The sequence below is a fragment of the Triticum aestivum genome, chromosome 1A (assembly GCF_018294505.1).
Source record: "Triticum aestivum cultivar Chinese Spring chromosome 1A, IWGSC CS RefSeq v2.1, whole genome shotgun sequence".
NCBI lineage: Eukaryota > Viridiplantae > Streptophyta > Magnoliopsida > Poales > Poaceae > Triticum > Triticum aestivum.
Window position 1 is genome coordinate 5,534,150 of NC_057794.1, and position 21,950 is coordinate 5,556,099.

A 21,950-nucleotide genomic window follows, 5' to 3' on the forward strand; every position below is an offset into this window, starting at 1 on the left:
ACACAATTAAGACATTGTGGAAATTGTTTCACAATTAATACCGCCTGGAACACCATAGTATGATGGTGTGTCCGAACATCATAGTTGCATCCTATTGGATATGATGCATACCATGATGTCTCTTATCGAATTACCACTATTGTTCATGGGTTAGGCATTAGAGACAACCACATTCACTTTAAATAGGGCACCACGTAATTCCGTTGAGATGACACCGTATGAATTATGGTTTAGAGAAACCTAAGTTGTCGTTTCTTAAAGGTTTGGGGCTGCAACGCTTATGTGGAAAAGTTTCAGGCCGATAAGCTCGAACCCAAAGCGGATAAATACATCTTCATAGGACAACCCAAAACAGTTGGTATGCCTCCTGTCTCAGATCCGAAAGCAATAAAGGATTGTTTCTAGAATCGGGTCCTTTCTCGAGGAAAAGTTTCTCTCGAAAGAATTGAGTGGGAGGATGGTGGAGACTTGATGAGGTTATTGAACCGTCACTTCAACTAGTGTGTAGCAGGGCATAGGAAGTTGTTCCTGTGGCACCTACACCAATTGAAGTGGAAGCTTATGATATTGATCATGAGACTTCGGATCAAGTCACTCCCAAACCTCGTGGGATGACAAGGATGCGTACTACTTCAGAGTGGTATGTAATCCTGTCTTGGAAGTCATGTTGCTAGACAACAATGAACCTACGAGCTATGAGAAGCGATGGTGGGCCCGGATTCCGATAAATGGCTTGAGGCCATAAAATCGAGAGAGGATCCATGTATGAAAACAAAGTGAAGACTTTGGCAGAACGGCTCGATGGTCGTAGGCAAATGAGTACGGATGGATTTAAAAGGAAGACAGACAATGATGGTAAGAATTACCATTAAGAAAGCTCGACTTGTCGTTAAGATGTTTTCCGACAAGTTCAAGGAGTTGACTACGATGAGATTTTCTCACTCGTAGCGATGCTAAGAGTCTGTTGGAATTATATTAGCGATTACTGCATTATTTATGAAATCTTGCAGATAGGATGTCAAAACATTGTTTCCTCGACGATTTTCTTGAGGAAAGGTTGTATGTGATACAACCGGAAGGTTTTGTCAATCCCGAAAGATGCTAATAAGTATGCAAAGCTCCAGCAATCCTTCTAAGGACTGGAGTGAGCATCTCGGAGTTGGAATGTATGCTTTGATGATGATCAAAGATTTTGGGTTTGTACAAATTTTATGAGAAACTTGTATTTCCAAAGAAGTGAGTGGGAGCACTATAGAATTTCTGATGAGTATATGTTGTTGACATATTGTTGATCAGAAATGACGTAGAATTTCTGGAAAGCATATAGGGTTATTTTGAAAGTGTTTTTCAATGGAAAGCCTGGATTAAGCTACTTGAACATTGAGCATCAAGATCTATAAGGATAGATCAAAATGCTTAATAATACTTTCAAATGAGCACATACCTTGACATGATCTTGAAGGTGTTCAAGATGGACCAGTCAAAGAAGGAGTTCTTGCCTGAGTTGTAAGGTACGAAGTTAAGACTTAAAGCTCGACCTCGGCAGAATAGAGAGAAAGGACGAAGGTCGTCCCCTATGCTTAAGACATAGGCTCTACAGTATGCCATGCTGAGTACCGCACCTGAAGTGTGCCTTGCCATGAGTCAGTCAAGGGGTACAAGAGTGATCCATGAATGGATCACAGACAGCGGTCAAAGTTATCCTTGGTAACTAGTGGACTAAGGAATTTTCTCGATTATGGAGGTGGTAAAAGAGTTCGTCGTAAAGGTTACGTCGATGCAAGCTTACACCTATCCGGATAGCTCTAAGAAGAGATACCGGATAGTATTATGGGGCAACAATTTAGAATAGCTCCAAGTAGAACAGTTATTTGGATTAGCTCCAAATAGAGCATGGGTAGCTACATCTAGGAGATGACATAGAGATTTGTAAAACACACACACGGATCTGAAAGGTTCGGACCCGTTGACTAAAACCTCTCTCACAAGCAACATGATCAAACCTAAAAACTCATTGAGTATTAATCACATAGTGATGTGAACTAGACTAACTGATTCTAGTAAACTCTTGGGTGTTAGTCACATGGCGATGTGACCTGTGAGTGTTAATCACATGGCGATGTGAAACTAGATTATTGACTCTAGTGCAAGTGGGAGACTGTTGGAAATATGCCCTAGAGGCAATAATAAAAGTATTATTATTAATATTTCCTTGTTCATGATAATTGTCTTTTATTCATGCTATAACTGTATTATCCCGGAAATCGTAATACACGTGTGAATACATAGACCACAATATGTCCCTAGTGAGCCTCTAGTTGACTAGCTCGTTGTGATCAACAGATAGTCATGGTTTCCTGGCTATGGACATTGGATGTCGTTGATAACGGGATCACATCATTAGGAGAATGATGTGATGGGACAAGACCCAATCCTAAGACTAGCACAAAAGATCGTGTAGTTCATTTGCTAGAGCTTTGCCAATGTCAAGTATCTCTTCCTTCGACCATGAGAGCGTGTAACTCCTGGATACCGTAGGAGTGCTTTGGGTGTATCAAACGTCACAACGTAACTGGGTGACTATAAAGGTGCACTACAGGTATCTCCGAAAGTATCTATTGTTTTATGCGGATCGAGACTGGATTTGTCACTCCGTGTAAACGGAGAGGTATCTCTGGGCCCACTCGGTAGGACATCATCATATGCGCAATGTGACCAAGGAGTTGATCACGGGATGATGTGTTACGGAACGAGTAAAGTGACTTGCCGGTAACGAGATTGAACAAGGTATTGGATACCGACGATCGAATCTCGGGCAAGTAACATACCGATAGACAAAGGGAATTGAATACGGGATTGATTAAGTCCTTGACATCGTGGTTCATCCGATGAGATCATCGTGGAACATGTGGGAGCCATCATGGGTATCCAGATCCCGCTGTTGGTTATTGACCGGAGAACGTCTCGGTCATGTCTACATGTCTCCCGAACCCGTAGGGTCTACACACTTAAGGTTCGATGACGCTAGGGTTATAAAGGAAGTTTGTATGTGGTTACCGAATGTTGTTCGGAGTCCCGGATGAGATCCCGGACGTCACGAGGAGTTCCGGAATGGTCCGGAGGTAAAGATTTATATATGGGAAGTCCTATTTTGGCCACCGGAAAATGTTCGGGATTTTTCGGTATTGTACCGGGAAGGTTCTAGAAGGTTCCGGAGTGGGGCCCACCTGCATGGGGGGACCCACATGAACTTGGGTAGTGGGGGCAAGGCCCCACACCCCTGGTCAAGGCGCACCAAGATCCCCCTTAGAAGGAATAAGATCATATCCCGAAGGGATAAGATCAAGATCCCTAAAAAGGGGGGATAACAATCGGTGGGGAAGGAAATGATGGGATTTCTTTCCTCCCACCTTGGCCAACGCCCCAATGGACTTGGAGGGCAAGAAACCAGCCCCTCCACCCTATATATAGTGGGGAGACCGCATGGGAGCTTTAGACGAAGTTCTGGCGCAGCCCTCCCCCTCTTCCCAAGTCGTCCTCCTCTCCCGTGGTGCTTGGCGAAGCCCTGCTGGATTGCCACGCTCCTCCACCACCACCACGCCGTTGTGCTGCTGCTTGGATGGAGTCTTCCTCAACCTCTCCCCTCTCCTTGCTGGATCAAAGGCGTGGGAGACGTCACCGGGCTGTACGTGTGTTTGAACGCGGAGGTGTCGTGCGTTCGGCACTTGATCATCGGTGATTTGAATCACGACGAGTACGACTCCATCAACCCCGTTCACTTGAACGCTTCCGCTTAGCGATCTACAAGGCTATGTAGATGCACTCTCTTTCTACTCGTTGCTGGTCTCTCCATAGATAGATCTTGGGGACACGTAGAAAATTTTGAATTCTCGCTACGTTCCCCAACAAAAATCAGTCGACAGACATCCAAGATAAGTTGCTTCCCAGTAACCAAGAGACAATGATGGCGTTTCTAAGACTATAGCCGAATCAAAAACATTCGACAATAGTCTCGGGGACTACACCCAGTGGGTACACTCAGCGTGCCCCCACTGGTTCGACCCAAAAAAAATCGACTGCCCGCAGTCGACCGTGTACAGTTCCATTCGACATGGCCTGACCAGACCAAGTGAAGAAGTTCAACTAAAGCAACACAATATAAAGACTACAGTCGACTGCCAGCAGTCCACCGTAGTCTCGGGGACTACACCTAATGGGTGCACTTAGCGTGCCCCCACTCGTCAAAATATTAATAGACACACCCAGTGGGTGTACAGATATAAAGATCTTCGGAAAAGAGATTCTTCAGATAGCATACCCTAACAGAACAAGCGGTGAATCGACTGACCTGGACGTTGCTCTGAAGAGCTAAACTCGCGTCATAAGCTGCTTGGCTGGCTTACCGAACCACCTTCACTTGCTCCATCATGATCCCCGCCTGGCGTATAGCCTCTTTAGCGGCACCCACTTGGTCCTCAGGGACGTGGTGTGTGGCAAAAAGCGAAGGCGGATTTGCAGTCGACGTCGAAGGCCGGACACTCGTCAGAGGTACATCGAAGGTCACAGAAGCCCGAGTGGTATCACCACCCTCCCGACTACGGCCTTCAGGCGCCGGAGTAGTTTGTGGGGTCTTGCCAGCCGGCGCCCTCCTGTTCCTTCGCGCCCTCAGCGGCACTTCGTCGTCATCATCAGGGAGGTCAATGACATGAGGAGGAGCTACAAGAAAAATCCAATCGACCGGAATTATAAGAAATCGTCAGTCGACTAAAAGCAGAGCATCAGTAATCGTACCGGGGTTGGAGGTAACAGCGTCTTCCATCTCTTGATCATCGTCCTTGGCGGAGATCTCCGAGGTGGCAGCACTGCAAATTTCGAAAGTCAGTCAGCTTATTCAATGAGTCGACCAAGAGTCCGTCACGTTCAACAAAGGAAAACAAATTCTACTATTACCCAGAAATGGTGGGGACAGTCATCTTCATCTTGGGCAGAGCCTTGGGCGGCTTGGACGGCGTCGCGCGTGGGTGCTTGGGAGCTTTTTCTGTCGGCGCTGGAGATGAGGTCCGAGGGCGCTTTGACGACTGCCCAACAGGGACAGTCGCCTTACCACGTTCCCGCGCAGGGTCGTGTGTAAGCTTGGATCGCCGTTCCGAGCGGGGAGGTTCGACTTCTTCCTCCTCCTCTTCACTGGAGTCGTCGTCGTCATCCCCCTCTCCTTCGCCGTCAGATTCCCACTCTTCTCTCTCGTCTCCACTTTCGCCTCCGCTCGCCTCTCCTTCCTCGGCCTGCTCCTGTGCTCCATTGGGTGTCGAGTACATCTCAGTAATGGCCTAGAGGACAGCAAACAAGACAAAAGTCAATCGACTGATCCAAAGAGAACAAATAAAGAAAGCAAGATCACAGTCGGAAACGCAAGGTCAGACCTTGTCCACTTCGTATGTTTGGTCGAGTGGAGGAATCCTCCTGGCTCCTCGGGGGTTGTCCTTGTTCCCTGTGATACTCGACAGCCACCCTTCCAACATCTCGTCAGTGACCTCCTCTGGGTGAATCCGAGTGGTGTCTTCGAGACCCGAGTACAGCCACATCGGGTGGTCACGAGCCTGAAGCGGTTGGATGCGCCTCCGAAGGAAGACTTCCAACAAGTCCATGCCAGTCACACCCTCGCGGACAAGCTGAACCACTCGACCGACCAGCACCTTGACTTGCGCCTTTTCCTCCGGCGTCACTTTCAGAGAGGCAGGTTTTTGTGCTCGATTCAGAGAAAAAGGGGGAAGCCCAGTCGACTGTCCTGGGGTCACCTGGTCTTTACAGTAAAACCAAGTCGACTGCCACCCACGGACTGACTCGGGAAAAGTGATAGACGGAAAGGAACTTTTTCCCCTCATCTGGATCGCCAGGCCCCCGCACAGCTGGATCACCTGCGTCCGTTCGTCACTCGACTTGGCCTTCTTGACCGACTGAGAGCGGCAAGTGAAGATGTGCTTGAAGAGTCCCCAATGGGGGCGGCAACCCAAGAAGTTTTCACACAAGGAAACGAAAGCAGCAAGATACACAATAGAATTGGGAGTAAAGTGATGGAGCTGCGCTCCGAAGAAGTTCAAGAAGCTCCGGAAAAAAGGATGAGGAGGCAGAGAGAATCCACGATCGATATGGGTGGTGAGGAGGACGCACTCACCATCAAGAGGCTGGGGTTCGACTTCTTTCCCCGGGAGACGCGCAGATTCGTGGGGAATGAATCCCCCCTCGACCAGATCATCGAGATCATCCTGCCGAATCGCCGACGGCATCCAGTCGCCCTGGATCCAATCCTTGGGCAGAGCAGTCCTCGAGGAAGATCCGCCCCGAGCGGACTTCTTCCCCTTCCCCTGCACCGCCGCCTTCTTCGCGCGCTCCAGAGCCGACGTCTTCTCCTTCACCATCGTCGCCGGCGAAGCTCGAACAGACCTACGGCACCAAGGTGAGAGCGGAGGTGGCGGAGGATCTTGTGAAGGAAGGGGGAAAAGTGAAGGCGCACTGTTCGGGGGTCCCGAGCCGGCAGCTTATAAGAGGTCGCTTCCGAGTGGCTGACTGGTAGGCCCAGGCAATCCCGTCAAATCCCGCAACAGGCGCGCGCGCGGTACGTGGCGAAAAAGGTGGCGCGGGGATCGAGGAGCTTCCGTCCTATCCCATCCGATTACTGCGGCCGCCCCCGTCCCGCGCGCTTCCCGAAATTCAAATCCCGCAAAATCCGCGGGCCGCAGAACAACTCGTCAAACAGAAGATCCCTTTCACACCGTCACTCGGAACTTCACAAGTAAAGAAATTCACTCGACAAGAGGCCAAGAATGGATCAAGGCGACTGAAAGAAGTTGACGACGTCATCCGTGACAATTGATCCAAAACAAGACGTTCATATAACATGAAGAACCAGTCGGAAAGATCCCCAACTCCTTCCCCACTCGAACCTCGATCCATTCGGGGGCTAATGATGAAGCTATGTACCTAGGGTAGGGGCATGGACCTGTCCTAAGTACCCTACCCAAGGACATCCCTAGAAGAAGTCACCTTTCAATCGACTTGGAGGTATCCCACTCGACGGATTCAAGACACTCGACCACGAAGCAATCACTCGACCAAGATCCAACCACTCGACTGCCAGGAGATCTAAAGTCACCCTGCACGCAAACGGTCGGTCATTAAGTAGCTTTTATGGTCATCATAGCACTTTATTAGGGGCGTTATCAGTAACCCCCAGTCTTAATGTACTTTAAACCCTGCATTACTGAGGGCTGGAGGGGCCTGGCGAACTCTATATAAGCCACCCCCCTCCTCAGTATCAAGGGTTCGCACCCTTGTTATTCATACACACATAATTCAGTCGACCGCCTCCGGGCACCGAGACGTAGGGCTGTTACTTCCTCCGAGAAGGGCCTGAACTCGTAATCCTCGCGTGCTTACAACTCCTCCATAGCTAAGATCTAGCCTCTCCATACATACCCCCCTACATCACTGTCAGAGTTAGAACCACGACATAACCCGTGGTTGTTGGCACTCACAAACACAAGCAACAGCTATTGCTAACCGTCTCAGCCGGCCCCATATATTTACCAAGAAGTGTACCCTTCTCAGCTGCCAACTCCCAACTGTCCCAAGACCTATTACGTCCTTGTCTTCTCCATCTTTTCCAGGATACTTGGTTCATCAGGCTTCCCATGATTCAAGTAATCAGGCACGTTATCGTTTGACGATATTTTGTCACCTCTTCTTTTAATCAAGGGCTACGGGTCGCAATTGAGCATTGCACACCTTCGAAATATTGCACACGAGTAAAGTAAATTTTGCTACTGGATGTGGCAGTATAGGTGCAGTTTCATCAAGTGCTTGGTCTAGTTAGTCTGCTCGGCTTAATGGGTCTTGACTCTTGACATGATAAATTCAGAACTCCCATTGTTTTGGTTGCACAGACAATCCTTAATAAAAATCCGAGGCACCGCAAACTGCAGTTTCTACTGTACTGTGCTTCATTTTATTTTTGTAGGTAACTTTTGGATCTGTGAATTCCACATTTTCTGGCTCTAATTTCTAAAGGACCAGACAACCTGTTATAGAATATTTGGCTGCAAACGCCACATTTATCTTTTGGATCCCTATACACACTTGCCTGGAAGGGATGCCTGATTTTGTATGTGTATTGTAGGTTATTTAAATTGTTTCTTTAAGGGACCAGTTGCTCCAACTGGACAACATGAAGGGATGCTGAAATTTATTCCTTCCAGTACGTTTGCACAGGTAGCCAGTGGCGGGTTTAAAATATGACTAATCATCTTTTCTGTCGGAAAAATGTATTCTACACATTCTAGTTTCATTTCTCGAGTAGCTTCCTGAATGTCTTGTGCACCATGTTTTTGCCAATCATGTTATTGCTCATTTTCGGAACTCTGTCTATTGTCAGGACATCTTCTGTAGCAAATTTCATGAATTGCAAGGGTTTTGTTGCCTGACAATGTCATCCATTTTTATGGCCTTTTACTCGTGTGGATTCTGGACCATGATACATGATCTAGGTATTTGCAATTTCCTTGTGCAACTTTTCTGTTAATGTATTAGTATAAGGGAGTACCATTTTATACAATCTCAACAGACATATTGCTAACTGTCTATGTTTGTTTAATGTGTCAATGGATTAAAATCCTAAATTTATAACACTATGGACAGAGTGTAACTACAACTTGCATCAGTCTCAGCATAAGGTTAGCATGCTTCTCTCTCTATTTTTTTATTTTTGCTAACGCTAGGCTTCTTCTGATTTTAGTTAGTCAAGTGAATCCCTCTAAGCTGATAAAAAACTTCCATGTGGCTCCTTATGCCGGGTTTCACTCTCACGTTAATAGAAAATAGTAAGTTTGTCGAATTGGATCGCATACTCACACACCTATCTTTTCATTGCCAAATAACAGGAAACTGTGAACTTGTGATCTATCATGTCAGTATATTAAGTATTACTATGTCCATACGAACAACAGATAATTGTCTGCCAGCTGATTATGATCATTTCTGAGATTGATCCTGTACTCAATCTTTAATTAGAGGTGTCACTGAAATAAGGACAATCAAATAAGCAAATTCTTTTGGGTCTTCTCTCTTCAACAGTTAAAAGTTAGGCTTCTTCTGAGTTTAGTTAGTCAAGCGAATCTTGTTAAGCTGATAAAAAAATCCACATGTCTCCTTACGCGGGGTTCCACTGCGTCACAATAACAGAACATAGTAAGCTCAACAAATTGGACCACATACTATCATCACCAAATAACAGGAGGTTGTCAAGTTGTGATTTATCATATCAGTATATTAAGTATTATATATGTCCATACAAACACGAGATAATCACCTGCTAGCAGACTATGATCGTTTCTAAGATCGACCTTGTACTCGATCTTAATTACTACCTCCGTCTAGGTGAATAAGTCACTCGCGTGGTTCTAGGTCATCGATTTGAGGATTTAAATATGTGTTATATGTCATGAAAAGTATATCACTAGATTTTTACAATGATGTAGTTTCTAAATACATATCTTTTGTCACATATAATACATATTTAGATAGTTAAATCGTCAACCTAGAACTACGCGAATGACTTATTCACCGAGACGGAGGTAGTAGTTGTGTCATTGAAAAAAGGACAAGAAAATAAGCAATTGCTGCTGGGCCTTCTCTCTTCAGCAGGCTGCATGTGATGCATTCAAGATTCAATCAATTCAGAAAACCAACATTTCTGGTTTGTAGTTGTACCGTAGGTGTGCTGTCACACTGTGGGCACGTGGTGCATTCAAGTTTCAACCACCACTGTTATGGTCCTGTCTGGGAGAGACTACTACATAGGAAGAATGATTGGTGCTGTCGGTGTGCCAATTGTTAATGTGGTACGATCGTTGCCCTGTCCTTATTGTACGTCTGCCCAAGAAGAATGATCAGCGCTGAGCTGTTGCAAGACTGGATAGTTTGTATTGGTTCCCAGAAATCAGACTTATCACTTGGTTCCCAGAAAGTATGTTTCTTCCTATTTGGGCACATACAATTGGTTCTATAGAAGTGTATGCTTGCGCCAACCAGGTCTTAAACTCAAGACCTCTTAGCTCCGATACCATGTAGAAGTGCATGCTCTAGCCAATGCAACCAAAAGACCGATCTGTGGGAGAAGGTCGGACATTACGCTCCAACAGGTTCTACCCTTTCTGATATGTAAACTCTCATCATGTACTATTGTTTCTGTTTACAGATGGCTCCTAGGGAGGAGGGAGATGAAGATGAGTTTCAAATTGTGTCAAGTGCCCATCACGCTAGACCGAACTCAGTGGTCAATTGATGCTCTATTATGGTGTTAGGAATGCTCATGTTGTCAGGAGTTCCCGGTGAGCGTACTGTCTACTGTTTACTATTTGATGAGGCTGAACTTGTTACATCATTAACCAGCTCTCAGTGTCTAATGTTTTCCAATGCTAGAGAAACAAGTATCATATTTATAGAGTAACTCGCCTTAATTGCTTTAATTGACTTATTTAGATAACTTTGTTTCAACAAATACGTTCACCATTAGCACCTACACTTTTCCTTCCTGGTTATTCAAGAGTGTCTTAAATCCGTTGCACCTTACATTTAGGACGGCAAAGGGGGGAGCATCCAAGATGATTTTTATCAATTGGTAATTATTCTAGCCTGTTTACATTATTGTAAATCATTTTGGCTTTTGTTCTAGTCTGGTACACAGACATGTATCGCCACCTTTATGTACCGGGTCTTACATTCTGAGCTACTGAGTACAGTATAATACTTGTGTGAAGCCAGCCAGTCGAATTTGTATTCCTTGCTGCTTTGCCACTTAAGCTAAATAAAATGAAACACTATGCACTGAATTTGATCGCATGCTAGTGTGTACCACTGTATTGTGCACACTGAATTTGAATACAATCATTGTTCTAAATCAGGGCCTTAGTTTGCTCGGTCGAATACAGGGTGGGGTAAAAAGATTAATTGCATCAAGGGCCAGTGTCGGAACTATGACACTCATGTTGTAGTGTGGCAGGAATTAAATCTGGGTGGCTCCAAAGATTAATTACATCAAGGGAGCAGTTTTAGGCCATTGGCACCCGTGACACACATGGAGCAGCATGCCAAGACCAGAGACTTTTCACCCGAGCACCAACTTTTGCCTCACCTGCATTACTGCTCTTCTGTACTGAAGTTTCTGCTAATCGTTTACATTTCTAACTTGGCCCAACTTAAAGAAGTTTGACTTAGGACAATAGTGGAGCTTCAATTAAAGTGGAATGGAGGGAGTAGGATTCTTCTTAGGACAATAGTGCCGATCTTATTTGCAAAGCTAGCTCATTTGAACTTCGGGAACTGGTGTACAAAAAATGTGACACTTCACAGTTTGGCTGTTCAATTGGGCTGTTAGTCTTGGGCTAGTGGCTCCTAGCTTATTTCTATAATTACTAAAGTAGGCCCACAAATGGTTCACTCAGCTGCCACCCCAACGTGAATTCTAATGATTACGTGATATTTTTGCGTTAGATCGTCGCTTAATAATTAAGAACAAACATTCATGCACAGTAAACTTTCTAATTGCTTCATATAGCACATTTTTGTGGGAGGATTTCTCATCATTATCTCTTCATTCAACAGGGCAGTGACTTAACTCTCAAGCGCCAGCTAGCTAGATAGTTACGTGATGCACTAACTCGTTTTGTAGAGGTACACAGGCCACCACGCTGGCTTCCATTTTCCTCACAATTCACAAGCCACATTGACAACACGTCTCCTCCAAAATTCCTGATCAAGCTCGCTCGTGCTCCCCCGAATCCTACCCCCACCCATCCAAAAGCTTCAAGATCTCACAGAAATCTCCCAACTCCCGTTTATCAGAGTAGATCCTGCCTACAGCCCCACCCACTCACCTGTTCGGCGCCGGCCGCCATAACTTCACCGGAGTCGCCTCCTGCTTCTGTGCCGCGTCGCCGGCACAGACAAAGCTCTGAATCTGCTGCTGCTGCTGCTGCTACCGCCGATACAATGCTGGAGCTGGTGCCGACGTGCCTGTGAGGACCACGTCTTCCTCGCTGCTGCTGCTGCTGCGTTGCTGGTCTTGGGTGCAGATCAGGGGCAAGCTCGTGAAGGTAACTATGGCTGCATGATTGGATTTTGACTTTTAATTTGTTCAAGAACAGATCCCGAGCTCTAGTTATACACGTCTTGCTAAACACCATTATCTTTTTCTGCAGTGCACCTGTGTTAGAGGAGTTTCTTCCGAGTGTTCCAATGGCAGAGCGGGTGGTCACCATGGCGATCGGGCCACTGGTGTCCATGCTGAAGGACAAGGCGTCCAGCTACCTCCTGGACCAGTACAAGGTCATGGAGGGAATGGAGGAGCAGCACAAGATTCTCAAACGCAAGCTTCCGGCCATCCTCGACGTCATCACCGATGTCGAGGAGCAGGCCATGGCACAGAGAGAAGGTGCCAAAGCCTGGCTTCAGGAGCTCAGGACAGTCGCCTATGTGGCAAATGAAGTCTTCGACGAATTCAAGTACGAAGCCCTACGCCGTGAAGCCAAGAAGAATGGGCACTACATAAAGCTCGGCTTCGATGTAATTAAACTCTTCCCTACTCACAACCGTGTTGCGTTCCGTTACAAAATGGGTCGCAAGCTTTGCCTGATTCTGCAAGCCGTTGAGGTCCTCATAGCAGAGATGCAGGTCTTTGGGTTCAAGTACCAACCACAGCCACCGGTGTCCAAAGAGTGGAGGCATACAGATTATGTTAGCATTGACCCACAAGAAATTGCCAGCAGATCCAGACACGAAGATAAGAAGAACATTATTGGTATACTAGTTGATGAAGCTAGCAATGCAGATCTCACAGTTGTTCCTGTGGTTGCAATGGGGGGCCTTGGCAAGACCACATTAGCGCAACTCATATACAATGATCCTGAAATTCAGAAGCATTTCCAGTTGCTGCTCTGGGTTTGTGTCTCTGATACCTTTGATGTGAACTCCCTGGCCAAGAGTATAGTTGAAGCATCCCCCAATAAGAATGTTGATACAGACAAACCACCATTGGATAGACTTCAAAAACTGGTCAGCGGACAGCGGTATCTCCTTGTATTGGATGATGTTTGGGACAACAAAGAGTTACGTAAGTGGGAAAGGCTGAAGGTATGTCTCCAGCATGGTGGCATGGGCAGTGCAGTGTTGACAACAACTCGTGATAAACGAGTTTCTGAAATTATGGGTGCAGATAGAGCTGCCTACAATCTCAATGCTTTGGAGGATCACTTCATAAAGGAAATTATTGAGGCTAGAGCGTTCAGTTCAAAGAAAGAAAAGCCTATTGAACTAGTGGAGGTAGTTGACGAGATTGTGAAGAGATGTTGTGGCTCTCCATTAGCTGCAACGGCACTGGGCTCTGTACTTTGTACCAAGACCAGTGTGAAAGAATGGAAAGCTGTATCATCTGGAACCAGCGTTTGCACTGATGAAACTGGAATTTTGCCAATACTCAAGCTTAGCTACAACGACTTGCCCGCACACATGAAGCAGTGCTTTGCTTTCTGTGCTGTGTTTCCCAAGGATTACAAGATCAATGTGGAGAAGCTTATCCAACTATGGATTGCAAACGGCTTTATCCTAGAATACAAGGAAGATAGTCCCGAAACATTTGGAAAACATATTTTCGATGAGCTTGTCTCAAGGTCATTCTTTCTGGACCTAGAGGAAAGTAAGGACTACAGCGGGTATTATTCCAGCACATGTAAAATTCATGATCTTATGCATGATATTGCAATGTCTGTTATGGAAAAGGAATGTGTTGTTGCAACTATGGAACCAAGTGAAATTGAGTGGCTTCCAGATACTGCTCGGCATTTGTTCTTGTCATGTGAAGAAGCAGAACGTATTTTGAATGATTCTATGCAGGAAAGATCCCCTGCTATTCAAACATTGCTATGCAATAGTGATGTGTTCAGCCCATTGCAGCATCTATCAAAATACAACACTTTGCATGCCTTGAAGCTCTGTCTGGGAACAGAATCATTTCTACTCAAACCAAAGTATCTGCATCACCTGAGGTACCTTGATCTCTCAGAAAGTTCTATCAAAGCACTTCCTGAGGATATAAGTATTCTATATAACCTGCAAGTGTTGGACCTTTCCTACTGTAATTATCTTGATCGACTTCCAAGGCAAATGAAGTATATGACTTCCCTCTGCCACCTCTACACTCATGGATGTCGGAACTTGAAGAGCATGCCTCCAGGACTTGAAAATCTCACTAAGCTGCAGACACTCACAGTTTTTGTAGCAGGAGTTCCTGGCCCTGATTGCGCTGATGTTGGAGAGCTGCATGGTCTAAACATTGGTGGTCGGCTAGAGCTATGCCAGGTAGAGAATGTTGAAAAAGCAGAAGCAGAAGTGGCAAACCTTGGTGGTCAGCTAGAGCTGCAGCATTTAAACCTTGGTGATCAGCTAGAGCTACGCCGGGTAGAGAATGTTAAAAAAGCAGAGGCAAAAGTGGCGAATCTTGGAAACAAGAAGGATCTCCGTGAACTGACATTAAGATGGACTGAGGTTGGCGACAGCAAGGTGCTCGACAAGTTCGAACCTCATGGTGGGCTGCAGGTTCTGAAGATATATAAATATGGAGGGAAGTGTATGGGTATGTTGCAAAACATGGTTGAGATCCATCTTTCTGGTTGTGAAAGATTGCAGGTTTTGTTCAGTTGTGGTACATCCTTCACGTTTCCAAAACTGAAGGTGCTTACACTAGAGCATTTATTGGATTTTGAGAGATGGTGGGAAATAAATGAGGCACAAGAAGAACAGATAATATTTCCTCTGCTTGAGAAGTTGTTTATTCGGCATTGTGGAAAGCTGATAGCATTACCTGAAGCACCATTGCTTGGAGAACCAAGTCGTGGAGGTAATAGACTGGTATGCACACCATTTTCTCTGCTTGAGAACTTGTTTATTTGGTATTGTGGAAAGCTGGTACCATTGCGTGAAGCACCACTGGTTCATGAAAGTTGTAGTGGAGGTTATAGGTTGGTACAGTCAGCATTTCCTGCTCTAAAGGTACTTGCATTGGAAGACTTGGGGAGTTTTCAGAAATGGGATGCTGCTGTCGAAGGAGAACCGATATTGTTTCCTCAGCTTGAGACACTATCAGTTCAGAAATGCCCAAAGCTAGTAGATTTACCCGAAGCACCAAAACTCAGTGTACTAGTAATTGAAGATGGCAAGCAAGAGGTGTTCCATTTTGTAGACAGGTATTTATCTTCATTGACCAATCTGACACTGAGGCTAGAACACAGAGAAACAACATCAGAGGCTGAATGCACTTCAATTGTACCTGTGGACAGCAAAGAGAAATGGAACCAGAAATCCCCTCTTACAGTTCTGGAGTTAGGATGCTGCAACTCATTCTTTGGACCAGGTGCACTAGAGCCGTGGGACTATTTTGTACACCTTGAAAAGTTGGAAATTGATAGATGTGATGTGCTCGTCCACTGGCCAGAGAATGTGTTCCAAAGCTTGGTATCCTTGAGGACATTACTGATTAGAAACTGCAAAAATCTGACTGGATATGCACAAGCTCCTCTTGAGCCGTTGGCGTCTGAAAGGAGTCAGCACCCGAGAGGTCTGGAGTCTCTTTGCTTAAGAAACTGCCCAAGTTTAGTAGAGATGTTCAACGTCCCGGCATCTCTCAAGAAAATGACTATTGGTGGGTGCATTAAGCTTGAGTCCATATTCGGCAAGCAACAGGGCATGGCAGAGTTAGTCCAAGTATCTTCTAGCAGTGAGGCAATCATGCCTGCAACTGTATCAGAGTTGCCATCCACACCCATGAATCACTTTTGTCCATGCCTAGAAGATCTATGCTTATCAGCATGTGGAAGCTTACCAGCGGTTCTAAATCTGCCTCCATCCTTAAAGACCTTAGAAATGGATCGTTGTAGTAGTATTCAAGTCCTATCATGCCAGCTGGGTGGGCTCCAGAAACCAGAAGCCACTACCTCCAGAAGCAGAAGTCCTATCATGCCACAGCCACTAGCAGCAGCAACAGCACCAGCTGCAAGAGAGCATTTACTTCCTCCCCATCTCGAATATCTAACAATACTGAACTGTGCTGGCATGTTGGGTGGGACTCTCCGTCTGCCTGCACCCCTCAAGAGACTGTTCATTATGGGCAACAGTGGGCTGACATCGCTGGAGTGTCTGTCGGGAGAGCACCCCCCATCGCTGGAATCCCTTTGGCTTGAAAGATGCAGTACCCTGGCATCCCTGCCGAATGAGCCGCAAGTATACAGGTCTCTCTGGTCTCTTGAAATTACAGGCTGCCCTGCTATAAAGAAGCTCCCTAGATGCCTGCAGCAGCAACTGGGCAGCATCAAACGCAAATGGCTAGATGCCCGTTATGAAGGTATGCTTGCAGCACGTCCTTCTATCTTGGCCACATTTAATAAACAGATGCAGTCATCCATTCCATCCCTTGTACATAATGGTCAACACGTTTGCAAAAGTTTCTTCTCCATTATTTGAATGCCATCATGCTATACATTATGATATAACACATTAGTTTGTACAAGTTTTTTTTTCTGACATCGCTTGTGGTATGTGCAGTAACGGAATTCAAACCATTGAAACCGAAGACATGGAAGGAAATACCGAGGCTAGTCCGTGAGCGGAGGCAGGCCTGCCGGAGCTGAAGCTGAAGGTCATTCAGCTTCTATTCAATGACAGGCCTGATCCCTGATTGTTGCACTGCTCTGCTAGGGGAATGGCCTGTGATTGCTTCTACAAGACAACTGTGCCGCAGTCGCTCTCCATCGAGAACTTCTTGGATGATGATAACAAGATGAATTTTTTTTACCCCAACATTTATACAAGGTTCAATAATTTTTATCCACTCAGACATGGATTTTTTTATCAACCACTCAGACATGGATTTTACCAATAACCAGCAAAGCAGCAGCAGGTGATTTTTTTATCCCGCAAAAATGTATGCGACGTGGAAGAATCAACATACAATGGTTATTCAGACTCATCCCAAACAAACGGACTAAAATCCAAGGAACCCCGCAAATTTTGCAGCAGAATGCATGTAGTAAACATTAATTTTGAACCCTGCAAATTCATGTTTCATTTTGTAGTATGCAAGTAAACACATGGAGCCACGCCCCAAATTCAAGGACACTCATGGCCTCTTGTTGCCAACACCAGTAGCAATCCGTTACCAGAATTAATCTACAACTGATGGTGTTTCAGGTCTCACCAAAAATCCATTCAGGTTATTCGATCAATCAATCCCGACAGAAGCAAAATCGTGTGTACGACACCTCGCTCACTCAGCTACTACTGAGCAGCTCCCATGGTGGCACCGCCCCGCCTCGCCATGCGAACGCAAGCCTCGAACCTCTTGACCGCCTCGGCGCACTTGAGCGGGTCCTGCACGTTGCTCCTGTAGCACTCGGCGCAGCCCGCCCTCTCGTCGGTGCATGGCGAGGGGTTCTGGTAGGGCAGCTTGAACTCCTTGTCATGCAGCTCCTTGGCCCTCTTGGTAAGCTCCTCGCGCATCGCCGCCTCCTTCTTCTGCAGCTTCTCCAGCACCTTCTCGCTCTCCGCCACCACGGCGCGTATGGCTTCCACCACCTGGATTGCAGGAGACGGTGGTGGAGGAGCAGGGGTCACTGGTAGGTACATGGGTGGCGGAAAAGGCAAAACAGGAGCAGGGCTGCTCTTGGGTTCAGTTGGAACTTCCCTGCCATTGTCCTGAGGCTCCTCTGGTTGCTCCACCACCTTCTTCGGCCTGGGTTTCCTGGTCCTCCTTTTCACCTGCTTCTCGTCATCGCGCGCGAGCTGCTCGATCAAGCTGGTGCTTATCCGGATTGTGTAGTCACCCATGGCAGACAAGAATCCTGAAACAGCATCACGAGGAAAAGTGACGGATTAACAGCAAGATTTAAGAAGGTTAATTCAAGCAAACAAAGGTCTCAAGCACGATAAACAAAATGAATTGCTGGGCCCTATACTGAATGAATGGTGTGCATTAACAGCATAATCGCACAAATCCTGAACACGCAAGCTTTCCAGTTCAAAAATTGAAGGCCTCATGGATGCCTGTTAAATAACAGAATGATTAATATCTGGGCTCTACACTGAATATTACATTAACACATGAGGGCATGCCATCCACAGTTGTAGAATACTTTCCAGTTAAAAAGTCAAGGATCTATTAGCATGGCCACAATTTCATTTGTCAATCTTTTATTATATCCTAATAAAGAATAAAGGAACATGTACAAAGTAAAAAAAAACTGATTTTTTGGAACATTCAGGAAACAGCAGAGCTCCCGGCTGCTCTAACAGAACGCAAATATTAGCCCATACTTACTGAGGGGTGCATGAATTTCTGATTGGGAAATATACTGACTGAGTGCTTTTACTACTTAGTACTCCACCATGGAAGGGAAAGGCGGCAAACAGTTCCATCAGTAACAAACTGGATGGATGAATGGATTGGAGATGAAGAAATATGCGGGCGAGTTTCAAAAGAAATTTTCCTGGCCACCCCCTCTGGTAATTTTGGCTAAGGGTTCAACCTACCTAGCCGGCCAGATCACAAACTGTTGAGGTGCATCTGATTAATTCATATTTTATTCAAGTATTTTGTAAATAATCCCACTCAAATTATGGGGGTAACATTCTTTCTTTAATCAAACAGACAAGCACATCTTCGTAAAATTCCTCTTAACAACAAAATCGCACAACCAGTTCGAATATTGAAGACCTCATGAAAGCATGTTAAACAACATAACAAAACAAATATCTGGGCTCTAAACTGAATTCTACATTGACAACATGAGGGCATCCACAGTTGCAGAGTACTTTTCAGTTAAAAGGTCAGGGATCTATTAGCAGGATCCCTGATGGTTGAGATCCATCTTTACCATTGTGAAAGATTGCAAATTCTGTTCAGTTGTGGTACATCCTTCACGTTTCCAAAACTGAAGGTGCTTACACTAGAGCATTTATTGGATTTTGAGAGATGGTGGGAAATAAATGAGAGACGCGAAGAACAGATAATATTTCCTCTGCTTGAGACGTTGTTTATTCGACATTGTGGAAAGCTGATAGCATTACCTGAAGCACCATTGCTTGGAGAACCAAGTCGTGGAGGTAATAGACTGGTATGCACGCCATTTTCTCTGCTTGAAGCACCGCTGGTTCATGAAAGTTGCAGTGGAGGTTATAGATTAGTACAGTCAGCATTTCCTGCTCTAAAGGTACTTGCATTGGAAGACTTGGAGAGTTTCCAGAAATGGGATGCAGCTGTCGAAGGAGAACCGATATTGTTTCCTCAGCTTGAGACACTATCAGTCCAGAAATGCCCAAAGCTAGTAGATTTACCCGAAGCACCAAATCTCAGTGTATTAGAAATTGTAGATGGCAAGCAAGAGATGTTCCATTTTGTAGACACATATTTGTCTTCGTTGACCAAGTTGACACTGAGGCTAGAAAACACAGAAACAACATCAGAGGTTGAATGCACTACAATTGTACCGGTGAACAGCAAGGAGAAATGGAACCAAAAATCCCCTCTTACACTTATGAAGCTAAGATGCTGCAACTCATTCTTTGGACCAGGTGCACTAGAGCCGTGGGACTATTTTGTACACCTTGAAAAGTTGGAAATTGGTAGATGTGATGTGCTCGTCCACTGGCCAGAGAATGTGTTCCAAAGCTTGGTATCCTTGAAGAGATTAGTGATTAGAAACTGCGAAAATCTGACTGGATATGCACAAGCTCCTCTTGAGCCTTTGGCATCTGAAAGGAGTGAACGCCTGAGAGGTCTGGAGTCTCTTTGCTTAGACAGCTGCCCAAGTTTAGTAGAGATGTTCAACGTCCCGGCATCTCTCAAGAAAATGGATATTGATAGGTGCATTAAGCTTGAGTCCATATTCAGCAAGCAGCAGGGCATGGCAGAGTTAGTCCAAGTATCTTCTAGCAGTGAGGCAGACGTGCCTACAGCTGTATCAGAGTTGCCATCCTCACCCATGAATCACTTTTGTCCATGCCTAGATCATCTAACTTTAGTCCGATGTGGAAGCTTACAAGCGGTTCTAAATCTGTCTTTGTCCTTAAAGACCATACTTATTGCTGACTGCAGTAGCATTCAAGTCCTATCATGCCAGCTGGGTGGGCTCTAGAAACCAGAAGCCACTACCTCCATAAGCAGAAGTCCTATCATGCCATAGCCACTAGCAGCAGCAACAGCACCAGCTGCAAGAGAGCATTTACTTCCTCCCCATCTCAAATCTCTAACAATACTGAACTGTGCTGGCATGTTGGGTGGGACTCTCCGTCTGCCTGCACCCCTCAAGACACTGCGCATTATTGGCAACAGTGGGCTGACATCGCTGGAGTGTCTGTCGGGAGAGCACCCCCCATCGCTGGAATCCCTTTGGCTTGAAAGATGCAGTCAGTACCCTGGCATCCCTGCCGAATGAGCCGCAAGTATACAGGTCTCTCAGGTATCTTGAAATTAGAGGCTGCCCTGCTATAAAGAAGCTCCCTAGATGCCTGCAGCAGCAACTGGGCAGCATCAATGACGATTACAAAGATCTAGATGCTCGTTATGAAGGTACGCACGTCTTTCTGTCTTTGCCCATGTACCACGTCCGCACCTTTATACAAGTTTATTCTAACATCATTTGTGATGTTTGCAGTAATGGCAATGAAACCGAAGACATGGAAGCAAATACCAAAACTGGTCCGTGAGCGGAGGCGGGCCGCTCGACAAGCCAGGGAAGGCCAGCAATCCACCATGCAGGAGTAAACAGGGCAGGAAAGCATGCATTCTTTTAGCTTCGAACAATGTACTTGTATGTTATGTCATGACTGGTTGAACGTTGACCTTTAGCTTGTTCAGATTCAGATACTTGTAATGTGGATTAATTCATCTCCTTTTGAACATTTCCCGGGTTTAGTAGAATTCGGGATATGTACTGATGTTTGTGAGCTATCTATGTATGCATCAAGTAGCTAGGAATAACAGTTATTTGGTTGAGGAGACATCGGCATCAGAAACTTTGCAAACTCTGGTTTTTATCAGCTTTGATTTGATGATTTCAATGATTAGATACTGGAGTAGTTAATTACTGGGAGATGCCAGATCATCCATTTCCCAAGAGGAGGAATGAAAGGTTCAACTCGTTGAGAACTGTCTTGATGCTGTGAACTCTGCTCTGCTACCTGTGATTGCTTGTAAAACTCAACTCTGGTGTATGGCGATCTGCTCTGGATTTGGTTTTCTGCTGTGCTGGTGTATGCATCTACTATCTATCTAGCAAATTTTAGCCGCTGTTACTTTGTTGACAGGACATTTGCCTTTTAACTTGTTGAGAAGCTTTGTAAACTGCTGTCCGGTTTTATCTGCTTCAATCAATACTTCAATAGTGATGGAATGATGGTTACCAAATCATCCTTCAACCTGTTGAGAAACCAACTTTCCAGCACTCTTTGGTCTGTAGACTCTGAATTTCTGCTCTGCTAGAGTGCTAGGGGAATGAATGCTGGCTTGTGATTGCTTCTACAACTCTACTCTACTGTACTGCACTGCCTGTGATGTAAATTTCTGCACCAATCTGCTCATCTTATGCCCATTTCCATAACACTCAGACGTATGCACAGCAGCAGCACTAATGATTCTTTTGATCCAGCAAAAAAATAAACTCGCTGTGGCTGAAGCTAGCTAAATCATGATCTTTGCAAGAGCAATGTTTTATTTTGCGGCAGAATGTAGTATGCAAGTAACAAGGAAAACGACCTTGCAAGAGGAAACAGTTGGTTTGATTACCTAATAATACTCATCAAAACACATCATTAATTCGCACCCGCAATTCATGTTTCATATTGCAGCAGAATGT

The 21,950-nt window shown here is 45.5% G+C and overlaps 2 protein-coding genes and 1 pseudogene across 3 annotated transcripts; 2 read left to right on the forward strand and 1 right to left on the reverse strand.

Moving 5' to 3' along the window:
* The first annotated feature begins 9,920 nt into the window (after window positions 1–9,920).
* LOC123184560 (putative disease resistance protein RGA4) lies at window positions 9,921–17,022 on the forward strand. 2 transcript variants are annotated; one of them, XM_044596659.1, is made up of 6 exons: window positions 9,921–10,171; window positions 10,250–10,382; window positions 10,631–10,672; window positions 11,656–12,146; window positions 12,252–16,444; window positions 16,645–17,022. In XM_044596659.1, exons 5-6 carry the CDS (start codon window positions 12,289–12,291, stop codon window positions 16,728–16,730), a joined length of 4,242 nt encoding a protein of 1,413 aa, XP_044452594.1. In that variant the 5' UTR covers window positions 9,921–10,171; window positions 10,250–10,382; window positions 10,631–10,672; window positions 11,656–12,146; window positions 12,252–12,288; the 3' UTR covers window positions 16,731–17,022. The 2 variants fall into 2 exon arrangements, with proteins under 2 accessions (XP_044452594.1, XP_044452601.1); XM_044596666.1 differs by lacking the exon at window positions 10,631–10,672.
* Window positions 17,023–17,124: 102 nt separating this feature from the next.
* Window positions 17,125–17,945, reverse strand: LOC123184585 (uncharacterized). Its single transcript, XM_044596686.1, has one exon. The coding sequence runs from the start codon at window positions 17,923–17,925 to the stop codon at window positions 17,377–17,379; it is 549 nt and encodes a 182-aa protein (XP_044452621.1). The 5' UTR covers window positions 17,926–17,945; the 3' UTR covers window positions 17,125–17,376.
* A 702-nt stretch (window positions 17,946–18,647) lies between these two features.
* Window positions 18,648–21,120, forward strand: LOC123184577 (uncharacterized; annotated as a pseudogene).
* The last annotated feature ends 830 nt before the right edge of the window (window positions 21,121–21,950 follow it).